This window comes from Pieris napi, chromosome 12 (genome assembly GCF_905475465.1).
Source record: "Pieris napi chromosome 12, ilPieNapi1.2, whole genome shotgun sequence".
Lineage (NCBI taxonomy): Eukaryota > Metazoa > Arthropoda > Insecta > Lepidoptera > Pieridae > Pieris > Pieris napi.
The window spans coordinates 11,144,322-11,157,305 of NC_062245.1; the positions used below are offsets into that span (position 1 = coordinate 11,144,322).

Here is a 12,984-nt window from a genome sequence, read left to right on the forward strand (position 1 = left end):
TACAATTTATGAAATTCTGTAATAATCTTAGTGGTAATAAGGTAAAATGAAATAATTGTATTATTTGTATTCAAGTCTGTGATATTAAAAGCCTTTTGTTAAACTTTATCTAATTTAACTTTATTTAACCAATTTCTGTAAAGTTAGTTGCATATAGATAATTTTTCGAAAAATAAGGTCATAAAGAAGTTTCACTTCTAACGTGTGTACACTAGTACACGCAAATTTTTTTTTATAAGAGAGACTTTTTACTCGCGTAGATAGTAAAATTATTATAAATAAATATTTTCATATTATTCGGATATTTCCTTCGATTGATCATTTTCTTATATAATAACACCAAAATATAAGAAATCAATCGTTTCATATAGAATCTGTCAGGTTTATTTTGTCGTGTATAATGTATATGTTATCACTTATCACTAGCTAAAATATGCTTTAATATTTACTTTACTGTACAATTGTGTTAGCCACTTACTTTCACTAGCGATCTGATCGCTGAGATCGTACATTCGAACCCCAGCGGTGCACCAATTTACTTTCTGTAAAACTGGAAGTATGTTTCAGGAAAACATCGTAAGGAAACCGGCATGCTTTAGCCCAAAACGTCAAGGGTTCAAAAGGTTTCTAAGCAAGAAATAATAAGTGATCACAAAACAGAAATCTTAAGCCCAAACCTAAAAGGTTATAGCGCCACTGTTTTTGTATAATTTTACAGAAGTACCGGTCAAATAATTCGTTCACTGAAATCGTTTTAGTAAACATAACCTAATAAATTTATTGATTACAGATAACCCTCTAATTTGTGACTGTGATCTTGCATGGTACGAGGCCTGGCTGTCCGGTCTCAGAGACAGGGACGACGAAATGATGCAAAAGAAACGAACGGTCTGCACTATGGTTAACGAGCACCGAGAGTACAGCGTCGCTAAAATGCCCCTCGAGAAAATGAACTGCAAACGAAAACCAGGTTACGGGCCATCGAGCGCTTCGAACACTTGTCCCATCCTTGTAATCCACTTCATCGTTCTCGCTACTAGAGGTCTCTAGTAAGTCAATTTAACCCTAATCTAACCCTTTCATTTAGGTCCCGCGAAGTGCCAATTCGGCCTAGCTGTGGCCGGATAGACCGATGCGCGCACTTCGCAAAACGTGATGAATGTGTGCAATAAACATATACATATCAATTTTGGGCTGAATATTGTAGTATTTTGGAATGGCAACTTGTGATATGATGGCAAGTTTTTGCGAGTGATACATTTTTATTGCGTGTGGTATGCCTTATGTAGTGAACAACTAAGGAGGTAGGCTAAATCGGGGTTATGTGGAGATTTGTGATGCCATGAGCTAAACTGTCGCGTTTTTCGTCACATTAATTCCAAATATAAATCTTCTTGTATTTTTTATCATTTACCCCTTTATAAATTTATCGTAAGCTTTTGTGCATTTACCATGTTGACTATTACGATATTGTCTTAAATCTAAGTACCCTAGGGGCTCAAGGATCTTGACATACCCTCTTAGTCATAAAAACTAAACTCATCTGATTACAATACAACTAAATGCGTCTTCTATTGACACAGAGTGAACACAATTTGAAATACAAAAAAGAACATTAGTTTTTACAAATGAGAGGGTAGAAGTTTAAATTATATTTAACTTCAAATTGCGCTACCTCTAGTTTTTTTCTTTATGTTTAAGAGCCCCCATGTTCTTGATGTAGCTTAGAATTAAATTTGTAGGTAAGTGTTAGATAATTCTGAGTAAATTATAATTATTGCTGTTGATAGTTTAAAATTCTGTAGCTTATAAAAGTTATACCACGCTAGTCTTGCGCCAAAGTTTCGGAAAATTTACAGCGTGAATTAATTGTCTTATTATGGTTTAGCTTTAAGACACTCAGTCATTGAGTTTTTAGGTTCCTGAATTTATTAGTTGCATAGTTATTTTTGTATTATTTCCTATAAGCATAATTAACTAGATGATAGAATAGTAATAAATGTGACTGCAAACGTTGAAAGTTCAGTTATAAGAGCGCGGCCACACGATGCGGTAACGGTGCGGTGCGGCGCCGGAGCGGTGCCGCAACGTCATCCTACATACAAATTACTATACCATGTGACAAGATGCGTTGTGCCGCCGTGCGGCGTCGCACCGCAAGCTCGCTGGAATTGTGACCTGCGGAACAAGGCGGGGAGCTGTAACATATATTGCCACACCGCAACGCCCGTGTGTCACCCTATAGCTCGAAGTAATTGCAGTTCGGCGCCGCACCGCACCGTTACCGCATCGTTTGCCCGCGCTCTAAAGACACTGATGTTTGCGGACGTTTGTCTTATTATTAAATCAAAATTTGAATAAAATTTCACGTGATAATCGTAACATATCCCCTAGTCTGATAAAAATTTATATGAATATTTCGATATACAAGTGTTGATTCGAGTAGAAAACATCATATAACGTTTCCAGTATATTTCACAAAAACTCGAGCGAATATTTCCAAATGAAAATTATACAAAAATGTATTACGCCTGACAGACGCGAGATTGAATACCGAATTTGTATTCTTTTGACAGGCGTTTATACATATAGTCATTAAGATATATTTATTGAATTTTATTATATCGCACTTTTAAATCATAAGCACCAAGAGCGGAGTCAAAGTAACCTGATTAGATTAATCGATTCATGATTCGATTTTGCATGTTTACTCGTAATTCCAGTTTTTCAATATCTAAATGTCGTGTTTATCTGTATAAGGAGATGTCGACTATATACGTCAACTTAAATCGATCTCCTAATCTGACGCAAGTTAAAATACTAGATTACTCAAATATTATTTCAGATACCATGTATGTATGAATTAGTAAGAGCAATCTTTGAAATGATTGCAAATGTAACAAGTTCGTAGGCGCACAATTTGACGTTATTGTCTGTGCACCGGTGTATTGTATTTTGAAATTACTCTTATTCGTAAATTAAATCAGTCTATCACACTGTTTTACTCTTTAAAACAGTGTAATTAGAGCAATTTAGTTTTAAAGCAAAATTTTAAATTGCGCTAACTAAATTAAGTCATCAAATTCCTAAAGGACCTTAAATTTGCATATCAATTAGATGTAAGATTAATATATATTTTGTCGTCTATCGTATATTCACTGTTAATCATTGTTGTGAGCGCTTAAATATATAAATGTGTGTTATGTGTGTTCCTTGAGCAATAAATTTTAAGATCCGAATACAAAACCCAGTATTCAAATATATATTTTGTGAAGGGTTTATAGTCACATTTATTATGTTATAAATCTAATTCTTATATTTCGCTGTAAAAATATAAACTTTGATTTGAATAAAAATTTAAATATGGTAAATGGTGTTTTATTTTGTTTTCCTATATACGAGGTTGGACTCCCTGGAAGTGAAAATATTTACGTTTATTTACGATTTACGATAATAATAATGAAATAAAATACGAAGAAATTCTTTCGGGCAATGAATTGAGTATTTACAATTCGTTTAAAAATGTCGTTTAACGCGAAGCGGGTGTAATTATTACTGTACTACATGTTTTAATGTGATTAAATTGTGCGACATATTTTTTACATTGTTTTCACGTTGTTTTATAAAGTATGTTATTGTTTTTATAATAATAATGGTGTTGATTATGTGTATATTTAAAATACTTCGCGGATTAGTGATAAGCGCAAAGTGGATGTTTGATTTAAATAACAACTTTTTCGGGATTGAACTATGATCACCTACTTAACTTTAAAAACATATCATATATATATATACAATTGTTTTCTGCTATAAATATTTCTATATAGATATAGCAGAAAACAATTGTAGCTTTCAATTACAGTAATATGTTACAGGTACAAGGTAAATGCAGAAACTAATAGAAGCACAGCAATACCGCGACGTTTGATTTATTGTTTCCGTTACGGGATCATTTTCCGCTTTTCTCGCTGGAACATAATTTTCTCTGAATGGAATTGTGTATATGCTAAATATCCTTTGAAATTTTAAATTTCTATTTAACTGATACTTTTACGTACCCTCTTTTAGACTTAAAAAAAAGTGCGTGCGTACAAAGTATCGTCAGAAACTTCTTTGGCAAACTAATTTTTAATTAATCTTGTTCATATTTATATAAATCTAAAACATTTGATTTCCAAGACTTAGAGAGAGGGAAAAAGGAAGATATTATGCTAGCAATTAAGCTATTTCTTCGATAATAAAAACACGTGGAATTTTAATTTACAATTCGTCATTTGAGATAAATTATTTTGCATAAAATATAAAATACTAATATTTCATAAATTCTCCTTAAGAAATTTTAATTTAAAAAATATAATTTCTTTAAGGTAATTCGCCTTTCTCACTCTCTCAATCGGTCTCAATCGCTCTCTCCCTTTTCTTCGACAAAAACGCTGCACATCTTCGTGACGCTTCCGTAAAAATTTACCCTCATGCGCCTAAAGCTGTACACTTCAATAAATATTAACTCAATATATGTGCAGTGAAAGAAAACGTCGTGACGATACCACTTATAAACATATATTGACGTATCAGTAACCTACTTGTCTAAGAAAGCTTATTTATGAGACATAGGCAGAAATGAATTTGCCCCATACGAGTTATACGAAATTGAAAAAGAGATTTTAGTACATAAATACATTCTGATGAACTTATACTTCATATGTATGAAGTATAAGTTCCAATTATTTCTTTGTGTGTCATTGAATTAACAAAAAATTTAGTCATACACCAAAGAAAATTATGTCTTAACTACGATATGTTATATAATGAAAAACCCTAATAAATTCGAGTCAATATATTGTTGTTGAATTCGACACTTGATTTATTGCTTCCACGGGATCAAGAGACACCGCATTAGCTTTATCGTCGAGATTTCTCCAGACAATGGGAACTTTATATATTTTCTCAACACTCGCAATAAAACTGTACGCTTTGAAAAATTACGGGAATTGTAGAATGTCTGTATAAAATATATATCAACTATACAAACAACAAATAAATGGTGAAATAAAGAATGATTTTGTTGATTAAAATAACAGCAATTCTATTTGTGTTATAAGTATTTTTACATAGTTAAACGGATAATTAATATATATGTTTATTGAAATAGGAGGCAGGAGGCTCATCTGATGTTAAGTGATACCCATGGGCGGAAGAAGGCTCGTATACAGTTATTTGCAATTATAATGTTTGATAATTTATTCAATATAGAAATATATATACTGGTGCAATACGTAAATAAAAAAATTGGCACAGGATCGAAAATATCCGTATAACTTAGTGATTGCGAATAAAGACAAATGTATATAAAATATTATTCAACAATTAATTAAACAATTAGTACCTAAAAATGCTAAAAAGATTTCTTTGACTCATTCTTGACCTGTTTTAAACGCCTTTTATCTTTGTTCTATCTTGAGGTTACGTGTTCCCTCGGCGGCGAGCAATAAAATGAAACATGAACAGCTAGACATGCGATACTTTAAAATGTCTGCGACTAAATCAGTGAATTTAATACATAAAAAATCAATTAATATTATGGTTCTCCTTGTGATATGATCTTTGTCAGTTGAAATGAGGTTCTCATCAAGCTATAAAACAAAACTACTTTTAAAAAGCCTACACAAAAAAATAAAAAAAGAGTCTCAATCGAAAAAGGTTCACTCCACTGGCAGTCTTCACTTAAAACCACGAGAGCCTCTCATTTAACATGGAACGTGGTATAATGGTTGTAGCTTTGTCAGCAGTCAAAAAACTTTGCGATTAAAAAGAGTGGCGGAGAGTTTATTGCCAGTTCTTTTGGTCTGTTCTACGCCCTTGATTTAAGAACAGGCAGTAAGAGTAAAATTGGAAGCATTTAATATGTATTTCTTTACTTATGTTTATAAGTCAATATTGAACCTAAATGAATAAATAATTTTGAATTGAATTTGACACGACTCAAAAGCACTCGAAACCAGATTAAATAATTTATTCCCGATTATATTAAAGAAATTGTATGTATTCCCGTCAATACATACCATTATAAAATATAGTATATTCCGTAATATACAATATTATAAAAATTTATTTCAAATAGCGTAAAATAAACCCAAATGTAGGACCATTGTGTTTACATAAATAACATAAGTTGAATATTTACATGAAGCAAATGCATTTTGATATTACAAGAGCTTTCGTTGAAATTCAAATGTGAAGTTCCCTTAAATGTAAATATGGAGCTTCTATTTACCTAAAATTTTGATACTGGTATGGTTTTACTGTCTACTTGTTGTTATGTATATTTAAACATTTATACAAATACACGTATATAACATTTATATATGTATATATAAAATGGTTTTCTTTTTTAAACTTACACATTCCTGCACAGTACATTTGCAAACACTACGAGCGTTCAAATAATCCTTTACATTACAATGAAATTCCTTCCATTCTGCGCTCTTTAATCGAGTAAATGTAAATTCAGAACCTGCAAAAAAGAACAATAAAAATTGTATGTATTTAATAAGGTTATAATTATTTATTGAGCGACCGTCCAAAAGAGAAAAAATCCAAACAAGAAATGTATAATAATAACTCTTACCTTAATGAAAATTAAGTTTCCATTATTTGCCTATCCAAAAGAAACCTTTTAAGTTTAGTGGTTTAGTTACATGTCGTCATCTAACTTAGTTTTACTAAGTTAGATGATGACGTGTAAGGCTGTGTGTCTAGATGAGCCTGTACATTTCCTTAAAAGCAAAATTTTCACTAACGATTCAAAACTTTACACATTCAATAACAATCTTAAACAACATCTTATCAACCCTATGCTGAAATGGAAAATATTCTTATTGTGCAACAATAGTTTAATTATAAAATACTAGCTGTTCCACCTTCGATGTGTGGCACATTTTGATTGAATGGTTGAGAAATGAGAAACAAAGAAAACATTTCATGTAAGTTGAATTTTGCAATACTTGTGGAAAAAAAAAAAAATAAATGATAAAAAATAAATAAAAACAATCCTTGATGCAGATTATATATCACGCTAAAATTTCACCTCGATTGGTCCAGATCTTTTTGAGTTTTTGAAGCGTACACAAACCAACATAACATTTTTATATATATATATAGATAAGTGTTATGTAGAAATAATTATGTCAATAAAAATAAAAAAAAATATGTTTATTATGGAACATAAGATACATGTATCACTTATTCCACGTTTTTTTAAATTAGATGTCGTAGGTATCCCTACTCATCGGCAAAGAAGACAGAGGGTGTAGGCCGAGAGAAAAAGCCGGCGTAAAAAACTCTCGGTACTCTTATAAAATAGCAAATCATCAAACAACACTTATTTTAAAACAAATATCGCAAATTAATTAGAAGTAGCCTGTCTAGCACTAGTCCCAGGCCCTTTTATCAACTAGATAATCGTCAACTTTATAGTAAGCCTTTTTACACAGCTTTTCTTTAATACATTTCTTAAATTTATTAAAAGGCAGAGATAAAAGAGCCTCTGGGATTTTATTACAGAAGAGTATCCCTTTTCCCAAAAAAGAATTACTAACTTTAGATAGTCTAGTACGGGGAAATTGCAGCCTGCGTTTGTTCCGAGTATTAACATTGTTACCAATTACCGTTAACATGTCAAATGGACTAGCTGCCCACAACACAAGGAATCTTAGTGTGATCCTAAATATCCTTTTTACTATGTATAACAAAGTTTCTTTTTTCTTCTTTTTTCTTCTTCTTTCTTTGGTGCTTATTAGCATTACTATAAGCAACTCTATTAATTTTGGTTATTTTTCAAGAGATCCAAACGTGTAGTTATCCTTATTATTATAATCAAGGCTTTGTATTTAATAACAGGCAATCATTCACTCTTGCCCATGAAATAACGACGTATCGAAATATTTGTTCCTCTTGAAACACCATTAAGCTTGATAGATGGCTATTATCGCGCTTATCAAACATGGATTATTCGTAATATTGACATTTATCGTTATTACGAGTTAGTGGTTGGAAGTGCAAAGTTTTGATATGACCGAGAAATATAAGGAGACTATATTCACGGCTTTGAGGTGAGATGGATCATTTATAATTAGTATATAATATATAGTAGTATATATAGTTTAGGGTATTATCCAGAGGTTTTAAGTTCGATTGTAGGTAAAATTATTATTTTGGAAGGCGGCTATGAACTCTACGAAAATTATTATTACTGAAAAAGGCGCCTTGTGCTGTCCTATATTTGGGGGATATGAGCTTGAGCTTATAAAAAAATTGAATCATGCTATATTACAGCTAAAACGTTGAACAAATTATAATATTACTAAGATTTATCTAATATATAAAATTCTCGTGTCGCGGTGTTTGTGGTTAAACTCCTCCGAAACGGCTCGACCGATTCTCATGAAATTTTGTGTGCATATTGGGTATGTCTGAGAATCGGACAACATCTATTTTTCATCCCCCTAAATGTTAAGGGTAGTCCACCCCTAATTTTATTTTTAATTTTTAGATAAATTTTTATTGTTTTATTTTTTTATGATACAGCATTAAAAAATTTAATTTTAATTTTCACCCCTCTACGATCAACCCCTATTTTGTTTTTGTTAATTAAAATCTTATGACTTAGGTTTATATAGAGAAAAATTCACAGAAAACCCCAAAAAGTTTTCATTCTAGAAAACCGAACAAATGTTCCATATATTGGTATGTAGCTACTCAAAAGTGGGCTCAGTCGAAAAAAACATATTAAGGCGAAACGAAGTTCGCGGGGGCAGCTAGTATTACTATATATTTGCTTACATATATCAGTGTATGTTAATTCATTAGAGTAAAAGCAACAATTCGGTGTACATAATAGTTACGCCTGCCAGTAATAGCGCTCTAAAACATATTATATTGCTATCTCTCCAGAAATCCATCATGCAGCAAAGGATGGCTTCGATGGATTGTCCAATTATTTTTCGGAATTATCATTGTGTCCAGTTTTACACTGATTCTGCTAATGTCTTTAAAGACAAGGCCTTCGAAGTATGATCAACTTACAAGATGCAGAATTCATAACTGTAGAGTGGTTTGTTTTGAAACACCATACTATGATAAATATGAGAACGATATTATCGAAGCGGCGTGGGTGAGTAGACGTAATATAACGGTTACTATGGTAACCGACACTGTACTGTACTGTTAATATCATTTACACTGTGTACCGGTATTATCTACACATATACACACCATCTACTCACTGAAGTATTTCTGAACCAATGTAAGAGCGTACCAATTCTTAAAAGGCCGGCAACGCACTTACGAGCCCTCTGGCATAGAGTATCAAAGGTGGCAGTATCACTTAACATCAAGTGTGCCTCCTGTACGTTTGCTTCCTGTTACATAAAAAAATATTAAAGAGGAAAGATTTCATGGTTTGTTTGTTTGCATTGAAGCTCCTAAACTACTGAAGCGAATTAAAGTCCATGATATCTAACAATTACAGTTCAATTTAAATATAAAATTGTAAAGTCTGTTACTAACAATTTTTTTCTTACCTTGGTATTAATAATCATTTTAAGGCAATATCTGTAAATTTATTCTTGAATTATTCAATTCTGGCATATGGTTCGAAAGTTATTAAGAGTGTAATATTATCTGTTAAATATCTTCCCATACCTCTAGTTTCCATATAAAAAGAATGGCAAACGCTAACAAATGCGGTAGTAACGTTAATCCACGTTTCATAATTATCAATTTTATAACGTATTATTTTTATAGAAAAATGTAGTCAAAAATTTATATGTCTCTGAAGTTTAGTTAGTACTTACGTCAAGCGGTTGTTCATAAAGCATCCAATCCTTCGGGGGAAAAATCCCTGTGGTCCATTAAATATATCATATACCTTATACGACTATGCTTAGAAGCGAATTTTTTATTAGTAGTACTCGATTGTGTTCCTTTCAGTTTAACAAATTCATAAGTCTTGCTTAGAATACTAGCAAGCAGATTAAGATGAATTTGATATAAAATAAAAATAAATACAGATAAGTAATATCATTCTTTGTTTCAGCAAACTAACGCTATCTGCCCAACAATAGTACTAACCTTACAACGCCCACACTTCCCAAATGGCACACTGCCCCAGAATTGGTTGTCTAAAATACGCTCACATGTAAATGAATTAGCGATTATTGACGGCAATCTAAATCATATACCACACCGTGCTTTTAATACGCACTTCTCTAGTAAATTGGATACATTAATATTGGAAAAGGTCGAGTTATCGAACTGGGAACCCGAAACTTTCATGGGATTGACTGGCCTCAAACAGCTATACATCAAAGATTGCGTTTTCAAAAATGTAACAAGAAACGCATTGCAAGCTGTTGACGACACTTTAGAATTCTTGGATATAAAAGCGAGCTTTGAGTGGAATCCAAGAAACATTACTGGATCGGCGGACCTTAGAGCGATAAGCGTTGTGGATTTTTCACTAAACCCATTTTACAGTATTCTGGACAAATTCAGCTTTACACAGATACGAATGTGCAAGATACTTCATTTAAATTCTTGTCGTATAAGCTATCTTGGACTGGGAACTTTTGATCCTTTGGATTACATAGAGAAGATATATTTAAATGACAACTATTTGGTCGCTGTTTCTGATGGATTGTTCAGAAAAATTATCCCGCGTACTCCAAGAATAGCTTTACACGATAATTTGTGGTATTGCAATTGTTCTTTTACTGATATAAGACAGTTGTCATCTAGTGGTCTTATAATTGTGGACCCAATATGTCGTCATCCTGAACATTTGAGAGGTCATACATTTTCAGATTTTAACCATTATTGTAAAAGAAATGAAAAGCCCCAACCAGATTTAGAACTGGGTGAGGGCAATGAAGTTAACGATTATGAATCAATTAACAAAACACATACATTTCATATAAATGGCGTTTGTTACAACTCAACATGTCAAGTATTTAGAGTTGATTCTGATGTATATAATAATGGTTGTCGTCTAAATAGATTAAAAATAGATGAAATGACAAGAGCTGGTAGTTCAAATTTATGGCCTGAAGCTCAAGACAGTGACTGGTTAAGTTTGACATTTTCTGTCCGCAGCAATCAACTGTCCATAGTAGAGTTGTTACCGAGGAACCTGAGCACAGAGCACGGACTACTTTGGTTTGAATCGAGTTGTCCAGAAGATGTGTATTGCATAAACTCAATTCCAGATGTTTTAAAAATATTCGATCAACGGTATGGTGTGCAATACACGTTCTGCCTCTTTGATTTGCGTTCTTCCATTATAAAGACAAGGCAGTGTATTTCCTATAAGTTTCCTTTAACAAGTGATGTGAAAGAGTATTCAGAGACTAAATTCATGATTATTGGTTTTACAATTCTGTCGATTATATGCCTGATCTGTGGCGCTATCTGCGTTTACGCGTTGATTCAACGCAACCCAAATCTATTGAAAGGAAATAAACGAATTGTGTTTGTAAAGCATAAAGAAATCAATGCATTAATTCTACCTCCCAAAGTACCCTTACGAACCTTTGATCACTCAAATGATGATAATTTAGGGAAGAAAATCTTTTTTGTGACAACTGATGAACAAAGTGTATCGAATTTAGAAAGATCCGAGTCATTCAGTCCTAGTAGCAATGAAGTGAGTTATATATCAGCGTTACAACCGACCCAGGAGCAATTAACGCAATGGCGAAAGAAACAATCTTTAAAATCACCGTATAAATCTCCTACAGACTTCCATTTTTCTAATATTTTCAATAATGATTCGCTGCCATATTACTCGCTAAACGAAAAAATCTACGACACGCCATACGACGTGGTTAGAAATTAAATGGCACGGAAACAATAATTGTTCATGAGCTAAATGTATTCATAAATCACTTGTCTACAGATCACCGTTCAGAGCTATCATTAATCATGGTATTAAGAGATACGAGAAATAGTTTACCCGGGTCTCATTAAAGACGTTTGGCCACTACGGTATTCATAGTGAATCGATTCGTACAGTTGTTTCTGACACACAGTATATTGTCTGAGAAATGTATCTATTTTAATGGCTGTATCAAAAGCAACTGTAGCTCTGAAGCGTTTGAGTATCGGTCTATTAGATCTCTTGGCACATTGACGTTTCTATTTCGTGTATATTGGAATTACAAATTAAGAATTGTATTGTGTTTTATTAATTTATTTAATTATTTTAAAAATATTGTTTTTTGTCTTTCAGTATTTTAAAATAGAACATTTTGAGAATTTAAGGAGCTTGCGATAAATATACGGGACAAAGACGTACTAGGAAGCCACGTAAATTTAATAAGCGAATCCTATTTCAATGTCAATACAGGGATTCGTATCTCGAATCAAAATATAATTTATTCATATCCGTACCATTATATTCACCGATTTTAACTGATTATTGACGCAGAATGCATTGCTTCTAAATTTAAATTTACTACCTGTTACTGAATCAAGGGCGTAGTACAAATTTATTTATTTATAAGTTCTTAAACAACGTGTATAAGCATACACTTTGTTTTAAATTTATACAAGAAAATATGACATCACAAATTTTACATACGTACATCATTTATATAAGAACCTACAACGAAAAAGAAGAACTGACAAGAAACTTACCGTAACTCTTAAATGAACTTTGAATGGCAGCTTGCCTGGTAATTGATTTAACTGTCATTTATTTATATGATATTACACGAGATTGGTAACCAATTTCAAAAGAACTGCAACAAACTACATTTCAATAATTCCAACGAACTACATTTCCCATTATGGTTGGTAAGATGACAAAATTGACGAAAATCTATTTATATTTATTTTGTTACCTATTTTAATCTATATGTATTATGTACTTAATATATTATTAAGTTTGTGTGGTTGAATTTGGTAATCTCACTATTTTCAAATTAA

At 32.2% G+C, this 12,984-nt stretch overlaps 1 protein-coding gene and 1 pseudogene across 3 annotated transcripts in view; both read left to right on the forward strand.

The window, feature by feature from the left end:
* Window positions 1–3,311, forward strand: part of LOC125054530 (slit homolog 1 protein) — a 97,125-nt gene extending 93,814 nt beyond the window's left edge. For all 3 annotated transcript variants that reach the window (XM_047656492.1, XM_047656493.1, XM_047656491.1), the window contains exon 11: window positions 791–3,311. In XM_047656492.1, coding sequence (XP_047512448.1) covers window positions 791–1,050 — 260 coding nt within the window. In that variant the 3' untranslated portion in view covers window positions 1,051–3,311. The remainder of the gene's footprint in view (window positions 1–790) is intronic.
* Window positions 1,156–12,126, forward strand: LOC125054657 (annotated as a pseudogene).
* Window positions 12,127–12,984: the final 858 nt, after the last annotated feature.